The sequence below is a fragment of the Periophthalmus magnuspinnatus genome, chromosome 9 (genome assembly GCF_009829125.3).
Source record: "Periophthalmus magnuspinnatus isolate fPerMag1 chromosome 9, fPerMag1.2.pri, whole genome shotgun sequence".
Classification (NCBI taxonomy): Eukaryota; Metazoa; Chordata; class Actinopteri; order Gobiiformes; family Gobiidae; genus Periophthalmus; species Periophthalmus magnuspinnatus.
Window position 1 is genome coordinate 33,657,137 of NC_047134.1, and position 19,976 is coordinate 33,677,112.

A 19,976-nucleotide genomic window follows, 5' to 3' on the forward strand; every position below is an offset into this window, starting at 1 on the left:
CTGCATTTTCTACCTGGACTGACACGTAAAAGTATATTTACTGGACAAAAATGTATTTAACCTCCTAAAACCCGAGCTCTTTCGTGGCTTTATTCATTTCTCTTTGTTATTTGGGCTGATTTGGACCTGATGATGTAAAAACAGTTTCTTTTACTTTTTACAGTGAGGAAAATGATGTCCACATATGAGGACTTTAGTTTTATGTTTGAATTATTTTGATAAAACATTTGAATAACGAGTTGGAAAAAAAAAACTCTTTATTAAGTTCCTGAATACAGAAAAATTTGTCCTGAGTAAAAACAATGATGCTTCTTTTAACAATGTGGCTCATTTGTAGAGCTGTTCAGACGTGCAGGAGACATCTGCCTTTACAAAAAATACATTTGTATATTCAGAACATTCTAAACTCTTAAAAATATTATGAATTGAACATATTTTGCACTGTTGTTGTTGTTGTTCTTCTAAAATTTTGCATTGTGGCCTAGACAACCCAAAATACGTTGTCCACATTTGATGACGCCAGGTCCCAGGAGGTTAAAAGACGACTTTGTTGGACAGAAGTAAATAACAAACTGTTCACACGAAAAAAGAACATGAGTATCTTAAATTAAATCTGCCAAACAACCACGTACAAACAACTAAACTGAAGCCCCTGAAAGACTTAAATAGTCTCCTAAACAGAAGCTCCTCCCCCAGGTAAATACCATCGACGTCACAGGTTTAACTTTAGCAGGATCAACATCAGCTGCAAATTTATGAGAAACTAAAAGTGTTTAAACATAAAACACTTAAACATCCAAACAAAACACACAAAGATAGTGAAACAAACAAACAAAAACAAAAAAACTTAAAGCAGTTTTCAGTTCTCCCTCCACATGGTCCGGCCCACGACCACGCCCAAGGCTTTAAAATGGCCGACACAGGCCACGCCCCCTCTGTGTCTGGACCATGTGGAGGCTCAGGTAAGAACAGAAGTGTTTGTTACTGAAATGTATAAATTTAGCCAAATATCTTTAAAGTAACAGATGTGTGGTGTTTAAATTAAAGGCAGATGAACTAAAAGATTAAACAAAACAAACCTGTGAGAGTTTTGCTCAGTGTTTAGTTGAATATTGATGACAAATGTGTGAATATAGTTAGTTATATATAGTTATAGAATATAGTTATATAATTCTGCTGTGGTGTGGCCATTTTTACCATGTTCGCGTAAACATGACTGATCCTGACTAAAGTTTTCGAGTTCAAGCTTCGAATTTAAGCAAAACAAAAATAAACACACAAAATTAATGAGAAAAATAAAGACTTATGATTCTTATTGTTACTGTTCACCAAAATATGCATCATTTTTGAATCAATATCACGACATTTAACATTTAAAATGAGCTAAATACTGTGTGAAATACTTTTACTTTTTGCTCTTGAAGTACTTTTTTGCACAGGTACTTAAACACATTTACTTCAGTAGATTTTTTCAAGTAACAAAATTGAGTAGTTCGTCCACGTCTGCTGAAATCACAGTCCAAACATTTCACAAACGTTGTCTTTGGTCCAGTGAGGTCCATCTGGTTTTTGTTAATTTATTTTAATAGATTCTTTTTTTCAGCCCAAGTTTTAGTTTGTTTCACACCTGACAGTTTCGTTTCCTCACTATTGAGTGTTTTCATAATGTTGAGACGATGAGCCGATTTAAATGAGTTTTGTCGCTGTTTTTCTACCGATGGAGGCAGGACGACAGCGCCACCTGCAGTCCGAGAGTATCCCAGGTGTGTGAGAGTAAAACACCCCCTCGTCCCGGTTTATAGTCCAGTTTAGCTCCTCCTTAATCCACGACGATGTTTGTAGTCCTCCATCTTGGTCCATAACGTGCCTCTTTCTTCTCCAGTGTTCAGAATTGTCCGATTTGAGTTGTTCCTGTTCTGTTTTGTGTTTTTTTTCCTTCTCACATTCTGTCTTATGTTCCTTTTTCCACGATCTGAAAGCCCCTCCCTGTTTCCCTGACGTATATTTTACTGCGCTATACGTTTACATTTCACATTTAACGTTACATTTGCGCTCGTACGTGTCACAGAAACATCACGTGACGACGGAAAAATAAATTGCTCTGGACTACGATGTAAAAAGAGTTGCAAAAAAACCTTTTAATTCACAGCAAAATATATTTACATAGCAATTAAATGAAGTTATTCTCAAAAACAAACAATACTACGGTAAAAAAACATTTGGCCCCGTCCTTACGCTCTGCCTCAACTAGCCAATTTTTCACAGTGCGCGGCCTTTTCGCTCTTAAAGCGACGGTAACATATTTATGTAACTTAAACAATGGCAATCCTAAAATACTTTCAAATCAACATTAATGCCATAAATCAAATATAGCCCATACATATAAATGAAATATTAGCAAAAAACATAATTTATTAACATTAAAACATCAACGATCTGAATTAGCATGTATTACTAAACATGAACCAAAACTTGGCTCCCACAACCTTAGTCTGGAAAAAGAATCTATTAACCCTCTGGTGCACAGCGGTCACTGCAGTGGACAGCTACTAAAACAACTTTGTCTTTAATGCATTGGTTTATGTGGTGGAGCCTCTGGAGTGCTCTCTGCTGCCACGCTCCATTGAGGTCAATTCAGTGGTCAGGCGGTGTAACTGCAAGTAAATTTCCTCTGGTTGTTTTTCTTATTCAGGCCTAAACATTGCACCTAAACAGTGTTGAAATGTTTTTCAAAGCATAAAAAGAAACACGTGTTTGTATATTTACAATAGAACACAAGTTAAATCATTTTTACAGGCAGTTCACAATGTGGTTTCATGAGAAGAATGAAAACACTTTCATAATTCATGCATTAGAGGGTTAAAACGAAAAAGAAGTTGTGTTTTCTTTGCGAATTCCTCAGAAATATACACCAAAAATATGTCTTAAAAACACGTTGAGCAGATGTATGTGCGCTCCGTCTTCCTCGCTGTCGCCATTTTGAAAGTTTCAGACCGTAAACAAGTTTGCAAATAGTATTCAGCAGTCAGAGTGTGAATTGTAAAAAAATGACTGTGCTGTGTCTTTTCTGTTCTTTCGTTTTTTGCGTGTCTCATCCCAAGGACAAACTCCGTCCATCCGTCCGTCCATCCATCCGTCCATCCGTCCTCGTCTCCTCTTTCCCGCTTTAACGTATTCATCCATGTCCATTGCCCCATAACCAAACCCGGCCTGTTTATCCGTGCTGCACTGAGCTCCTGTTTTTTTTTTTTCCGCTGCCATTATTTTTTGTGAAGTTTTGCCTCCGTTTTTGCCGCGCCCCAGACAGCGCCACGCCGTCCCTCCCTCATTATATTTTCACACTCGGCTACCCCAGGACTACTCGCTGTCCCACATCGGCGTGCGAGCGGTTTGTGCCACCGTGGGGTCCTCAGAGTGTCATAATGGAAATGGCGTCAAATGTTTGTAACGTTTTGAAATTGTTTACTTTAAAACTCGCACGCGCCGAATCTTTCCCAAGACGATTTCAAGGATGTAAACACGGATTTGAATTCAGGTCTTCGCTCAGGATGTGTGAGACGGAGGGAATATGAAATAAAACCTAATGAAGTGCTTCAGAAGTGAAACCTAATGTGATCTGTGTGTTTAATATGCGATGGTTCAGTGCCTTATTTTTCAGTAAAAGTTAAACAGAGAAGAACAGATCAGACAGAGATTTTGTCCTGATCTGAGGAGGCTGTGGATAAACCCGAGGAGACACGAGGAGAACATGCAAACTCGACACACTTCTTACGTCGCTGATTGACTCCTTACAGTTCTCACATCAGACCTGCTCCTCATTGGGTCCACACAGCTCTCACACCGACTCACTCCACACACTTCTCATACTAGACCTGCTCCTGACTCACTCTTTCTCGTTCTCACACTGACTCAGTTCTCATATCAGACCTGCTCTTGATTGACTCCACACAGTTCTCACACTGATCAGTTCTCAAATCCGACCTGCTCCTAACTCACTCCTCACATTTCTCACACTGGCTCACTCCTCACCGTTCTCATATCAGACCTGCTCCTGACTCATTCCTTACAGTTCCCAAATCAGAACTGCTCCCATTTGGCTCCACACAGCTCTCACACTGTCTCACTCCTCACAGCTCTCACACTAATCTGTCTCACTCCTCACAGCTCTCACACTGTCTCACTCCTCACAGCTCTCACACTGATCTGTCTCACTCCTCACAGCTCTCACTGATCTGACTCACTCCTCACAGCTCTCACACTTTCACTCCTCACAGCTCTCGCACTAATCTGTCTCACTCCTCACAGCTCTCTCACAGATCTGACTCACTCCTCACAGCTCTCACTCATCTGTCTCACTCCTCACAGCTCTCACTCATCTGTCTCACTCCTCACAGCTCTCACTCATCTGTCTCACTCCTCACAGCTCTCACACTTTCACTCCTCACAGCTCTCGCACTAATCTGTCTCACTCCTCACAGCTCACACTCATCTGTCTCACTCCTCAGCTCTCGCACTAATCTGTCTCACTCCTCACAACTCTCACACTCATCTGTCTCTCCTCACAGCTCTCACACTCATCTGTCTCACTCCTCACAGCTCTCACTCATCTGTCTCACTCCTCACAGCTCTCTCACAGATCTGACTCACTCCTCACAGCTCTCACTCATCTGTCTCACTCCTCACAGCTCTCTCACAGATCTGACTCACTCCTCACAGCTCTCACTCATCTGTCTCACTCCTCACAGCTCTCACACTGTCTCACTCCTCACAGCTCTCACACTGATCTGTCTCACTCCTCACAGCTCTCACAGATCTGACTCACTCCTCACAGCTCTCACTCATCTGTCTCACTCCTCACAGCTCTCACACTGTCTCACTCCTCACAGCTCTCACACTGATCTGTCTCACTCCTCACAGCTCTCACACTTTCACTCCTCACAGCTCTCGCACTAATCTGTCTCACTCCTCACAGCTCTCTCACAGATCTGACTCACTCCTCACAGCTCTCACTCATCTGTCTCACTCCTCACAGCTCTCACTCATCTGTCTCACTCCTCACAGCTCTCACTCATCTGTCTCACTCCTCACAGCTCTCTCACAGATCTGACTCACTCCTCACAGCTCTCACTCATCTGTCTCACTCCTCACAGCTCTCACTCATCTGTCTCACTCCTCACAGCTCTCACACTTTCACTCCTCACAGCTCTCGCACTAATCTGTCTCACTCCTCACAGCTCTCTCACAGATCTGACTCACTCCTCACAGCTCTCACTCATCTGTCTCACTCCTCACAGCTCTCACTCATCTGTCTCACTCCTCACAGCTCTCACTCATCTGTCTCACTCCTCACAGCTCTCACAGATCTGACTCACTCCTCACAGCTCTCACTCATCTGTCTCACTCCTCACAGCTCTCACTCATCTGTCTCACTCCTCACAGCTCTCACTCATCTGTCTCACTCCTCACAGCTCTCGCACTAATCTGTCTCACTCCTCACAGCTCACACTCATCTGTCTCACTCCTCAGCTCTCGCACTAATCTGTCTCACTCCTCACAACTCTCACACTCATCTGTCTCTCCTCACAGCTCTCACACTCATCTGTCTCACTCCTCACAGCTCTCACTCATCTGTCTCACTCCTCACAGCTCTCACACTGATCTATCTCACTCCACAGCTCTCACACTCATCTGTCTCTCCTCCACAGCTCTCACACTCATCTGTCTCTCCTCCACAGCTCTCACACTCATCTGTCTCTCCTCACAGCTCTCACACTCATCTGTCTCTCCTCCACAGCTCTCACACTCATCTGTCTCTCCTCACAGCTCTCACACTCATCTGTCTCACTCCTCACAGCTCACACTCATCTGTCACTCCTCTCAGTTCTCACACTCATCTCACTCCACAGCTCTCACACTCACTCCTTACAACTAAATGACCTCAGAACGATAACCGTGACCTTCTGGTCGTGTGGCGCAGCTTTAACCAACACACCCACCCTTTTTGTAAACAGAAAACATTCACAGAAACATCTTGTACGTCACAGAACGTGGAAACGAAACGGTTAAAACTACAATGAGCGTAACGTGAACGAGAAATGGTGATGTGTGATATCAGATTGTTATTTATGGTCTTTCTGGGACATTTTAGTTTACGAGTCGTGAATACCCCGTAGAACATAACGCTGCGTCGAACATCAGAAGAAAAACAAGAACCGAAATCACCTCGTGGCCTCCTCTGCCCTTAGAAAATGAGACGCAACGGCAACAAAAAAAACACGAAACCCCCTCCAAAGTCACAATAGTGTTTGGAATCGCACAGCTGCATGTAAATGTATGTAAAGAAACTCCCAAAGAGCAATAAGCCATTTCTATAAATATATATACAGTGCGCGGCGGTGTAATGCATTTTGAATGGAGGATTTAAAATGTGTGATGCATTAAGGCCGGGTGCGCCGGGTTGCTGAGGCTATCACATTCACAATCGCAGACTTCTTAGCGGCGATGTGTTTATGCCTATATCCGCCGTTGTTGGGGAAAGTGTGGAAACGCGGAGCAGCGCGGCGTACGCCTGTGTCAGCGGCTCGTAATGCATGTGTGAATTTATGAGAAAAAGCTGATATACGCACGCCTGTGTTTAGATTACATTGTGCACCGAGCCAATTCATTTCACAGGTCAGTGACGGAGCCGCGCGACGCCACTACGAACGGTTTATTAGCGAAAAGGCAGATTAAGTTTTGCGTTACACTCGGTTGTGCTAATTGTGTTTGGAGCAACGTGGTAATTGTGAAAGGAAATTAACAAAAGGCAGCGGTGTTTTTGTTTTCAGACGCGACGTTCTGATCTGTTCTGTTTCCTCGTCACACACGGACCTGGAGTTGCGTTTTGTTTCGTTCGCACGTGTAACCGCGCAAACCCTGCAAACTCCACCTTGTGATGTCATCATGTGGCGATACAGGAAGTGCTCCGCTGTGTTTTTAAACTCCACACACCTTCATTTATAGAATCATTTGGATCATTTCAGCGTCTGGAGTTGTCACTTTCGACTGAACTAAAGGTAAAAATATAGCGGTTAAATTGAAAGCTGCCACTTCATGATGTCACAAGGTGGAACAGAGCGTTTTGAACAATAAACAATCATCTATACTTTTTTAAACTGAAAGCTGTTTTTTTGTTTTGTTTTTTTTTTGGAACCATTTTCTTAATATAAGCGGTGGAACGTAATGATGTAAAAGGAGTGAAGTACTGTATTTAAGTCTAAATTTTAGGTATCTGTACTTTTTACTTTTACTTGAGTACATTTGAGAGCAGTATCTGTACTTTCTACTCCACTATATTTTTAACAGGGCTAAAAAGTAAAAGTACTTTTGTTATTGTGTGAGACCTGCTGAAAAGGCTGAGGGTTTATTTTTAACACGATCATAATTTGATCAAACAAAAATTAAAACATAAAAACCATTAGGAAAAAACATGATTGATTCAGTTGTTTCTGTTGAACAAAGTTTTGCTCAAATTTGTATCAAAATCTGAAGCTTTATAAAACGTCAAAATCAGTGGTACTTTTTAGTACATTTTTCAACTGGTACTTTTACTTGAGTAGATTTTTTTTTTTTTTTTTTTATATTTTTACTTGAGTATTTTTTTGCTCCAATATCTGTACTTTTACTTAAATATGCATGTGATAGTTTTCCTTTTGAGTATTTTTTGCTTTTTTGCCTGTACTTTTACTTAAATTGACTTTTTCATGTGGTATTTTTGCTTTTACTCGAGTATTTTTTGCTTTTGTCTGTACTTTTACTTAAGTAGACTTTGTCAGGTGATATTTTTACTTTTATTTGAATATTCTCTGCTCCAGTATCTGTACTTTTAAGTAGACTTGTTCATGTGATATTTTTACTTGAGTATTCTTTGCTCCTGTATCTGTACTTTTAAGCAGACTTGTTCATGTGATATTTTTACTTGAGTATTCTTTGCTCCTGTATCTGTACTTTTAAGCAGACTTGTTCATGTGATATTTTTACTTGAGTATTCTTTGCTCCTGTACTAATTTCATAATCAGACTGTTTTGAGTGTCATCCTGTAAACGACGCTTTGACCTCTGTATGCTATTCAGTACATTTGACCTTTGCCCTCCGTCCTCTCTTCAGCGTTCCAGAGTGCGGCCGTGGCGGCGGCAGGAGGAGGCGGCTTCGGACCGGGTCAGGACGTCCCACCGCCGCGCTTCTCCTCCTCCCTCCCCACCTACCTCCCGGCGCAGTGCCAGCTGAACGGGGCAGAGTCCGCCTTCTTCCTGCGAGAGGCCAATCAGGAGGTGATGAGGAACGGCAGCCTGTCGTCGCGCTCGGAGCCGTTCTTCCTGCACCAGCTGGAGGCGGGCGTGAGCGCGCCCCACGCCCTGCCCACCGTCAACTGCAGCTACGCCAACCTGAGCGCCGAACAGCCCATCCCCGTGGAGCTGCTGCAGGGAGCCCCGCCTCATCTCAGCCTCGTGACCAATCAAGTGACGCTCAACTGGAGGGTGAAAGGTCACATCGTGATGTCGAAAGTGGGATCCACGCGGCCATGGATACAGGTCTGTGGAAAATCTACAACACTACTGCAAATAAAGTTTAGGGTAAATTGATTTAGAAAGGCCCCATATTTGAGGTTAATACTTGAATTTATAAGAAGTTATATTTTACTTGTGTGTCACCTTTTGTATTTTATTTGCATCTTATGAATTTGTGAGGATGTAGACAATTTTTAGTTATATTTTTCAACAAAAAAAACACAAACCAGCATTTTCTTAACATTATTTTATCTACTACTTAAAGTTTTAGTCCGATTTTAGTTGAAAATGTGTTATGATGGTAAATCAGGGCCACATCAGGAAAACGGTCGCTCTCAAAAGGCCAGATGAAAAGTAAAATAAATGTACTAGTTTATCACTTATTCAGTTTACAAATATTGTCTATGTATGTAAAAAATATGGCTGTATAAATTGCTATCTCATTTTAGGACAGTCGTACCTTTTAATTGACCTTGTTGTGGGCCATATAAAATGACATGGCGGGCCACATTTTGCCCGTGGGCCTTGAGTTTGACACGTGTGATAAATGGTCAAATTTTTATACGGCACTTTTCCACCTTCAAGTCACTCACAGCACTTTACATTAAGGAACGACTCACCCATTCACACACACATTCACACACACATTCACACACCAGTGCACAGAGACACTGGGGGTGAGGAGGGTTAAGCGTCTTGCCCAAGGACACAACGGCAGCACAACGACAACACTCTACAAACAGAGCTAATGTTGCTAATGATGCACTAAAGCTGTATCTACTCGTCTAACGCCGTGCACGTGTGTTTCATATAATAAAACACTCAGATTATATCAAACGCTTTGACTCTGTCCCCAGGTCCTGTTCTACCTGGTGGGACGGCGCTGGGACGAGCCCGAACGCATCCCCCTGAACCTCCTCCCGTGCGTTCGCGCCGTGGCCGTGCGAGACCCCACCGACTCCTCCCCCTCCTCGGGCTGCCGGCTGCTGGGATCATCTGGCCTGTGCGTGGTGCGTCTGGAGATCCCCCCGGCTTGGTTCACACCTCCGATAGTGCGAAGACGTCCTCCCGAAGTCTCCCTCCCCTCGGTGGACATCTACTACACCATCATCCCGGCGGACGGCTTAGGCCCAGAATGCCCTTCCGTCGTGAACGAGCCGTGGAAAAGCCCGAACGTGGGGCCGCTTGGGGGGCTAGGGCTGGGCCTGGGGGGACAGTGGAGCCCTCTGGTGGAAGGAGGACTGCAGGACTTTCAGAAGATTGGCTCTGTTGCGTTGTCCGTGGGGCCTGTCGCGGCTAAAGGAGACAGATTGAGGCTGGATGAGAATGTGGAGATTGTGGTGCCGCCCAGTCCCATTCGGCTCGGACGGATGGTGTCATTCGGCGTTTTCATGAAGACAGATTCCGCCGTGGAACAGTTCACGCTCAGGTACGAACGCAAACGTTTTACAGACGCGGAACATGGCTCTGGCGGGTTAAACCTCTGCTTGATATCGATTTCACTCATTTTTTGACAAGAATATGAGCAGAAATGGCGTCTACGTCTAATAATGACTTGCTAATCTTCATGTAGACGCATTGCTTCGCTGAGAAAGTTCCACAATAAGGCTTTTACTCGGAAAAAAAAAACATGTATTCTTGCAAAGAGCAGGGTCGCTTCTGCACAAAATTCTGACGTGTACCTTGCTCTGAGATAACCTGCTTGTCTCTGAAGATCGCTCAGTTTAATGGCGTAGTAATTTGCCGGTAGAACACTCCAGGCGAGCAAATATTCCACCAGAAAAGTTCCATAGTGTACCTTTAGGCTGTTCTTACAGATTTGTACAGATAATGCTGCTATTAGCAACATGTGGCAGGTATATAAGCTGACGTTGCAGGAGAGTAAATACCGTTTTCTGAGTTCTACGGGGTTTTAAATGTGATTGTGCGAGCTCTGTATAGGGAAATAATATTCCATAGATTGACGTGGGCGTTTGAAGGCGTTATTCCGAGGCCAAGATCCTACACAGTGCTGCGTTAACACTTACATTTTTCTTGTTGTCTGGCTGTCTTTCTGTCACCATTCATCACTCCTCCCTCTCTGGTTTCCCTTCGTTTCATCTTTTGGGTATTTCTTCTCCCGTCTCATCTCGGAACACTGCCGCCTCCTGAGCCTGATGCCTGTCACCTTTGTGTACCCGGCCTCTTTCAGGAGCCACAAATGCAAATAACACCTCCTGAATATTCATCAGGAGGAGAGCAGAAGAAACCACTGAGAATGAGAAACAGGGAAAGGGTCAACGCTCGAGAGGAAGGTGCCAAAAAAAACCCAGTCCTGCTTTACTCAAAACACAAATGTCCAAATCACTTCATTCAGACGTGACGACGGAGGGTCACGTCTGCTCCTCCATCACGGGGATAACGTACGATCTCACACTGTAGGTTTGTTAGTTAGCTGAACGTAAGGATTTCTTTATTTTAGCACTAAACCCACAGGAATGTTTAGTTTTAACTCATAAATCATTACATATTCGTTTATATGTGGTGTAAAAACTTATTGAAGGAGCCCTGTGTGATCTTCACATCGATGGGGGCCACAGCAGAGTTTGGGAAAGGCTGATTTAGATAATGAAATGTCCTCTGCTTTAAAAGGCACTTGGTACACAAGAGCTACACAGAATAAAAAAGACATTAAAATCACAACACAACAAATCAAAGCATAAATAATCATCATAACATGCACATTAAAAGAGAAAAGTGCAGAATAAACCCCTTTTCAGTCATATGCATAGATAAACAGCCCCAGTTTACTCCTGGTTCAGTCCTGGTTGAGTCTTGGTTCAGTCCTGGTTCAGTCCTGGTTCAGTCCTGGTTCAGTCCTGGTTCAGTCCTGGTTCAGTCCTGGTTCAGTCCTGGTTCAGTCCTGGTTTAGTCCTGGTTTAGGAGCCACAGGAGCCACAGGAGCCACAGGAGCCACAGGAGCCACAGGAGCCACAGGAGCCACAGGAGCCACAGGAGCCACAGGAGCCACAGGACACATGTGCTTGTACTTCCTGGTTCTAGTCCTGACCCGAGCAGCAGTGTTCTGGATGTTCTGGATGTTCTGGATGTTCTGGATGTTCTGGATGTTCTGGATGTTCTGGATGTTCTGGATGTTCTGTTCTGTCTTAACACTTGTAACAAAATATCCTGTATTTTAATAGAAAAATCCTTTTGTGCCTCATAGTTTAGACCTTTACACACACACACTCTCAAACAGGTGGGCGTCTTGTTTCAGTTTCAGTCCATGTCAGTTTTCTCTCAAATGTTAATGTGCACCTTTTTTTTTTTTTTTTTTTTTTTTAACATAACAAATATAATTCTTTATCATTTTTTATATAATCCTTTGGACTGTTAGGCATGATTTTGTATTATTATTATTATTATTATTATTATTATTATTATTATTATTATTATTATTTATTTGTTTTTTAATTGTTATTTTATTGTTATTTTTATTTATCTTTATTGTTGTTGGGTTTTTTTTTGTTGTTTTTTTTTGTTTTGTTTTTTGTCTATGCCCATCAAAAGGGGATTTGGGGAAAAACAATTGGGCAGTGTGAGGTTTTAAAAAAAAGGGTAAATATAATCAAACTGTAACTTATGTAACTGCAGATGGAGTCGACACTTGATTAAAAAATGATCCCAAAAAAAGATGAAAAATCCTCTTGCCTTTGCAGTACTTGTCAGAAAAGTAGTAATTATCCTTCTTCAAACGCCCGCCTGGCCGCTCGCTCTGTGGCCTGCGATCGGGCCGATTTCAGGGTCAAATCTCAGGAGGACGGTTGATCACGTGATCCGCGGCGGCGCTCCTCCGTCTGTTCACACGGCGACACGGTTTAAAAACTGCTCTCTGAAGTGAACTCTATATTACAACTGCACTTTCTCAACCTTTTGCTAGTTCATCCAGAGTAATTGCTGGATGATAAAAATTCTTCAGGTTACATAATATAAAAGCCTAAGATGGAGAGTTATTCTTGGCCTCCCACCTGCGATGACTAACACAAGACATTCAGAACCGCTACTTATTAAAAGACAACAGGTGCTGGGTTCAAAGTTTTTTCCTGTTAAAGTCGCACAGAAATGACAAATCTCTTTTATTTGTTCATTAACTCATCACATCAGTAGAAAAACACGAATAGCATTAGCATTTAGCATTAGCTTTAGTGGCTAGTGTCCGTATCAGCTGGTTTTTAGGAGATTTTTACATTTAATTCACAAATAAGACTAAAATTGTAGAACTTTCTGGAGGTTTCACATCATCTGCAGGATTCTGTGAGTTAAAACCAAACTTTAGAATTTACTCAGTGGATAATTTTAACAAAAAGAGGCTCTTAAGAGTACCGTAAATTTGAGACTATAGAGCGCTCCTGAATATAAGCTGCACCAGCTAAATTTGAAAAGATCAATTTTGTACATATATAAGCCGCAGGTTGTAACTTTAAATCATTTTTGTTGCTCGCAGTTGCGTCCGATGGGTTGAAACGGGTTCATTTAGAGCGCGTGTGTCAAACTCAAGGCCCGTGGGCTAAATGCGGCCCGCCCACGTCATTTTATGTGGCCCGCGACAAAGTAAATTAAAAGGTATGACTGTTTTAAAATGTCAGTTTGTCATTAGATACACCGTTAAACAGACATTTTTTCATGTCTATGCAAATCCATGTGGAATATTTGAAACTTGGATAAGTAATAAATATAGAAACGCTTAATTAACAAGATAAAAACATATTGACATTTATCTTAGTTACATCTGGCCCGTTGAGAGTGACCATTTTGTTGATGTGGCCCTTCGTAAAAATGAGTTTGACGCCCCTAATTTCAGAATCTTCAGACTTTTATTGCCGTCGTTTGTGAACAGGAACTTACTTTGGTGATAAAGTGCAACATAAAACACACTGAATAAATTACAAATACAAACAAGGGCATGCACAAAGTTAAAAAAGACATGCTTAAAAAATAAAATAAAATAGTTATAGGTAGAAAATATATAAAACAGCAGCATCAGAACAACTTATTTTGACCAAATCATGTCTAAACCGCATTATAAAAGTTAGTTTGTTGGTTTTCAGACTCATTTTCCGCTCCGTGTTTGTCGTTTATCAGCCGTTTTACTCGGTCTCTCCTGCCGCCTGCTCGTGTGGGGTCCCCCTGCAGCTCTTGGCCCCTGCCCCAGTGCACAGCCTCCAGGATAATCTCCCATGTTGGATTCCCTGTTAGACGTGTAATAAGCCTTAAGTGGATGCCTGAGCCGTGTGAGGGCCCCTGCGTGTGCGTCTGCGTGTGCGTCTGTGTGTGCGTCTGTGTGTGTGTGCGTGCAATAATACGCCTTAAGTGTGCTCCGTCACTCGCACCTGATGTGATTATGATAAACTGCTCACGAGATGGAGGGACACGCGGCGAAAGAAGAGCGAGAGGAGGGAGACGGTGACGCGTGACGGCAGCGAGATCGGGAGCCGTTCTTCCGTACCTCCTCCTTTTTTTGTTTCGGAGTCGGTTAAACGCGCTTTTCCCCCAAATCGGAGCAGGCCGCTTTCCCCGTATCGCCCGTCACGGAAGCTTGTTCGCTGACACAGATTCACGCCGTTCTTGTCAATTAGCGGTGAGGGTTTTGTGTAGAGGACGCGTCGTCGTAGATTCCGCCGGCGTCGAGCTCGAGTCACTTTCTATCGCCGTGGAAATAATATAATAAAATAAGATAGAAAATGATTTGGACGGAGTGTGAAGAGGAATTACGGACGAGTTTTGCGTGTTTGTTGCTCGCTAACACGACTATTATGAAATGAAACTCCTAGAATGTAAAAACGACTTGACTTGGGTTAGTTTTTATTATATTATTCTTAAACTTTCTTCCGAACAAACTCCTCGATCTGCTCGGTCCGTGAACCAGAAAGATCCTCGGCCTTTGCTCAGTCTCTTTTTTTTTATTTCAAACCGTCAGAATCAGCTCCAGACTCTTAAAAACTGTGTGTAGATTTGAATAATTGTACGTTTTAGATCATCAAACGTGTCCACATCAGTTTAGTTTATCTGTATTGTTCCGTTTCACTGTAAAAACCTGCACGTAATTGATTTATTTATGTGTTTGGACTGTAGGAAACACGCCGTACTGGACATTTAGCGACATTTATTGTATTTTCCTGCTAATGTCAATGATGAACACTTAATGTAATCGTATAATGTAATCGGACTGAAGTGTGTGTTTTAATGTGTGTTCACCTGCTCAGGAACCAAACGGGAAAATTAACAGAAGCTAAATCTGGTACAAATAATCTTCTCTTTTGTGAGATTAATTAATTTGTACACGGTCCCTGACAAATAAAGACAAATAAAGGTGAGTTTTTTTGTAAAGCACAGTTTGTACGTGAGGTAATTCAAAGTGCTTTACAAAAAAAAAGACATTAAAGTCACAATACCACAAATTGAAATGTAAATAATCATAAAATAAATATTAAAGGAGAAAAGTGCAGAGTAAAAACCTCAGTCACAGATAAACAACAGTTTGAGTCTGGATTTAAACTGAGTCAAAGTCGAGGCCTGAGTCACATCTTCAGGGAGAATGATCCAGATTTAAACTGAACAAAACTCAAACACTGATTGTCCTGGTTTAGTCCTGGTTTAGTCCTGGTTTGGTCCTGGTTTAGTCCTGGTTTGGTCCTGGTTTGGTCCTGGTTTGGTCCTGGTTTAGTCCCAGTTTAGTCCCGGTTTAGTGCCGTTTCAGCCCTGGTTTAGTCCCGCTTTAGTCCTGGTTTAGTCCCGCTTTAGCCCTGGTTTAGTCCCAGTTTAGTCCCGGTTTAGTCCTGGTTTAGTCCTGGTTTAGTCCCACTTTAGACCCGGTTTAGTCCCAGTTTAGTCCTGGTTTAGTCCTGGTTTAGTCCTGCTTTAGTCCCGCTTTAGTCCTGGTTTAGTCCTGGTTTAGCCCTGCTTTAGTCCTGGTTTAGTCCCGCTTTAGTCCTGGTTTAGTCCTGGTTTAGTCCCACTTTAGACCCGGTTTAGTCCCGGTTTAGTCCTGGTTTAGTCCTGCTTTAGTCCTGGTTTAGTCCCGCTTTAGTCCTGGTTTAGTCCCGCTTTAGACCTGGTTTAGTCCTGGTTTAGTCCAGAATAAATAAATAAGAGTATGTGTGAAAAGAGAATCTGACTTGATGTGGACAAAAGCAGGTCAAATACAAATCTGAGCAAAAAAAAGGAAAAAAACAATATGAGAATCCACAACTAAAGCTGCTTTATGTAACTTTTCTATTTGTGAGTCCTCTATGTGCTCGTCTCCATAGATACACTTTCACTTTGCCAAGAATATTCCACAGTATGTCATTAAACAGATCCGTCCTGCCGCTCTGTGAATCTGAAGTGAGAGCTGCGTCCTGTTCGTCGCCATGGAGATAGATCAAATTAATGCCGTACTGCGGAACCCACGACGCAAAGCAAGAAAAATTCCACAGTGCACCTTTACCCATCATAACGACAGCATTTCAACTAGTCCGTGAACTTTGGCGGTTGTATTTTTTAGATGTTTTATTTTAAAGTTGATGATGCGCACAGAGCAGTGACATCATTTTCCTCACGTCGCCTTAAATGAATCAAACTCTTAGATTTTACATTTTTTTCGACTCCACATTACACTCGCCAACTTTTCCAATGTTTTATGGGCCTATATCCTTAATTTGGGCCTCGGCGTTACGGCTCCTGCGCCTCAGAAAGTGCATTACCGACAGAGAGAAAACATTTTATGAAAACCTTGACAGAAGCTGAGATCCATTACGTTTTATTACTTACCGTGCACATTGCTGCTTTTATTTTCCAGCAACAATGAAACACATAATTTTGCTTTTCCTTCCCATCATTTATGAATAAAAATACAATTACATCCATATTTTAGTCAATGTGGTTTTAGTGCAGCGTTTATACAATTGCCTGTCTTTTCACGGCGACGTTTCTTCTGCTCGTGTCTTTCCTGATGACAGATAATTGCTGCATTCGAAATATATTTAATTCTTCCACTTCTCAGAAACGGCACTCTAAATAATTCAAAAATGAAACGCTGAAGGTTTTTTTTTGTATCGTATGTTTGGAGGTTTAAATAGCGTCAGGGTTGCGTCGCGTTTGTTGCGTTTTGTTCGGATTTTAAAACGGGAGGGACGTGGAAAATGGGGTTAACGATCGAACTACTACCGCACGCCGTCCTTTCTGTTTTATTTGTCGCATTTCCGACGCTATTTAAAGGTCTATTATGTAACTTTATGCGGGGAGGAGCTTGTTTCCGTGGAGGTTTTACTGCTTTGCTTGGTTTTAACGCTGCGTTTTCCACGTTCAAAGCTCTCAAAAGCGCTTTAAATCAAGAAACCGTTCACCGATTCGCTTAAACGCTCTACCGACCGAGCCGCCGTCGCCTAAAATGTCCGTCAATGTGGCTTTAAACGCATCTCCGTCGACACGAGGGGGAGATTTGAGCCGGCTCCCAGCACCTGCGCATGTTTTTAAAGGTTATTTTGAGCAATAAAAACGCTTATAATTGAACCAAACGCACAATAAATCAGTTTAAAGCCATACTGCGGAACATTTTCTATTAGTTCAGATCGCGGAAAGTCAAGTGCGCTGATGTTTTTGTTCGGGAGCGGCGTTCCTCGGGGGCAGGATGAGTCTTACAGTGAAGTGCAGAAGAGACTCGGGAGATGTCGTCTTGTTGTTGTTGTGTCTGTGTCGAGTGTGTCTTAGGGGGAGGATACTCGAGCGTTCGGAGCTGCTATGGCCCTCCGATGCGCGACACTCACACATGAGGACTATACACAGGAGAGCCGCGTCCTGTCGACCTTATTCCACCCCGCCCGCTTCGTCGTGAATGCTGCTAAACCGCGCGGTCGTCCTGCGTCGTCGCGGTGCTTCCGGGTTAAGTTGGAATCGCGTTCGTTTCCATGGGAGAGTTTGGGAAAAGTTTGTGGCTAAAAATGCGTTTGTAAAGTGAGTCGATTCGCGTCAGATGTTCAGTGTTTACGCGCAGCAACGAGTCGACGCCGCAGCGAGGCTTTAAAGCGGCGCCGCGGTCCGTTCAGAACTTATTTCCTGTCACGATCGGCGGCTCCGCGCAAAATAATCCAACGTGAAGATCGAGCTCCACTGCAGCGGCTTCTGGAAAAAGGTGGATAAGGAAAGAAAACGCAGACCTGGAAGAAAACGCTCTCCACTTCCTGTCAGACGGTTTAACAAATAAAAAGAGCTCAGGGGTCGGCGGTCGGAGTTCGTCTTTACACTGCGGTTCTGTGCGGTTTGGGAAAATCAGAATCAGACGAGTTTATGGTAATATCGGCGTGCAAAATGTAACAATAGAATGTGATTTGGACGGAGTGTGAAGCGGAATTACGGACGGATTCTGTGCGCGCGTCGTGTGCTAATACGAATATTATGAAATTAAACTCCTAGAATGTAAAATGACTTTATAAAACTCTGAGATGGGTTGGGTTTTTTATTATTATTATTATTATTATTATTATTATTATTATTACACTGTGGCTTATATGCTTAAAAATACGCTGAAATAGTAATAGTATTTAATTAAAGTGTATTTTATTTGTGTTCTTTTTTTAATTGTAGTTAATTGTATCTTAATCTTAAAATAAAATGATATATTTTTTGTCGGTTCACCCGCCAAAACGACGCGTATTTAAGCTCCTACTCGCTCCCAAAGCTCAAAAGCGACGTAAAGATGAGGCTCACGGCGTTTTCTGTTTGCTACACGGATGATTTAAGTTAAGATTATTTAATTATTTATATAATTAAAGATTATTTAAGATTTCAAAATGTCATGGATTTCATCAGCGACTCACTATAGCTGTTCATACAAAGCGTAAAGATTAAAATAAATAAAAATATACAGTGTTATCTTCATTTTACATGTGAAAAAGTATTTGCGGCTCCAGGTGTTTTCTTTTCCGTGGCTCTTTGGGGGTCAAAGGTCGCCGAACCCTGTTGTAAGTGAAGCCCGAGTCTCAAATCTGCAGCCAATCTGTGAAGTAACAGCAAAAAACACAACAAGCGGCAAAAGCGTCATAATTATTTGCGCGTTTATGCGAGGTTAAGCGGAACACCGAGACTTCCCTCACCCAGACGCTTCCTTTAATCCAATATCTTACTGTATATGCGTAGAAATTATAGAGTGACACAGTATTAATGCATTTGTATCGTCTAAACGTACAGTCAGTGTCCAAAAAGTGCAGAGTTTTGGAGACTTCTTCTTCCTCCGCCTGTCGCTCCGTCCCGCTCTTTCTAGTCTGATCTTGTTATGAAAAATCGCTGAACTTCTCTCACTCGCAGTAGCAGCGGAGGGAACTTTTGGATGTGCAGATGTGTCGGTGTCATTACCGGGTTTTCACGGCCGTTCCCTCGAGAGGTCAGCGAGAATCATCGTTGAGGAGATGTATCTAGTTAACTGCGTGTCACCTGTCTGCTCCGTCTTTCACCCACACTCTTTCGCTCTTGTGTTTATCCTCTTAATCCTGCCTGTGCTATCATTCTGTCTGCACCGCTCTTTCTTTCTCCTATACCTTTCACTTCTCCCAACCCTTCAATTTGCCTGTCACCTCCCACCTCCATCCTCCTCCTTTCTCTTTCTCTTCCCCGTTTCTGTCTCTCCGTCTTTCTCTCCCTTTCCTCCTCAAATGGCTCATGCATATTCACGAGGTGTTATTTGCATCGCCGGATCCTGAAAGGGCTCGAGTACACAAAGGTGACAGGCATCAAGCTCGGGACGGCGGCCATGTTGGTGTGGTTTGGGCGCTCAGGGCGAGGGGGAAAAACGGAGAAGAATTTAAGAGCGGAAGACGACGGGCCGCTGGGATTCTGTTGTTTGTTAGTGCTGAGAAATGATTGACGTTATCAGACAAATTTATAATTAACGTGTCTCTGGGTAGGAGCTTGGACAGAATTAGAAATATTTTGGGTGTTTTATGTGCTCCTTTGTTGACACGACGCTGATCTGCATCTAGTGTTTTTGAGGTTCTGGTTAATTTAGTGTTGAGGAAAAAGGAAAAAAGAAGAAGATTAGTTAAAATGTGCATGAGAATTTGGTCTAAATCGTAAACGGGTGCATTTTTATGTTCGTTTCTTGATTTAAAAATAATCCGTGAAGTTGTCAGCTTTATTTTTTTTACATTATTCTCTATGTTTTTGTCTGTAAAACCCCTCACCACACATTTTATACACTTTCCTCACACAGGTATTAACATTTTCTCACATTTCTCTCTCGTTTAAACTCTCTCAAAGTCCAAACCTACGTAGATTTTTTAAATAAGTACAGTTTTATACAACGAAAACTAAAGATTAAGACGTGTTTTCAGGCCCAAACCTTTAAGAAATAAAAATTATAAACGTTTTCCTGCACGGTAAATAATAATGATGCTTTTAGAAATACTGTAAGACATTTAA

At 42.4% G+C, this 19,976-nt stretch overlaps 2 protein-coding genes across 2 annotated transcripts in view; both read left to right on the plus strand.

Annotated features, from left to right (window-relative positions):
- Window positions 1-19,976, plus strand: part of aacs (acetoacetyl-CoA synthetase) — a 302,245-nt gene that overhangs the window by 187,870 nt on the left and 94,399 nt on the right. The gene's annotated exons all lie outside the window — the stretch shown is intronic.
- si:dkey-215k6.1 (transmembrane protein 132D) overlaps window positions 1-19,976 on the plus strand; it is a 346,463-nt gene that overhangs the window by 114,362 nt on the left and 212,125 nt on the right. The window contains exons 2-3 of the mRNA XM_033972623.2: window positions 8,146-8,570; window positions 9,404-9,975. Of these exons, the coding sequence (XP_033828514.2) occupies window positions 8,146-8,570; window positions 9,404-9,975 (997 nt within the window). The remainder of the gene's footprint in view (window positions 1-8,145; window positions 8,571-9,403; window positions 9,976-19,976) is intronic.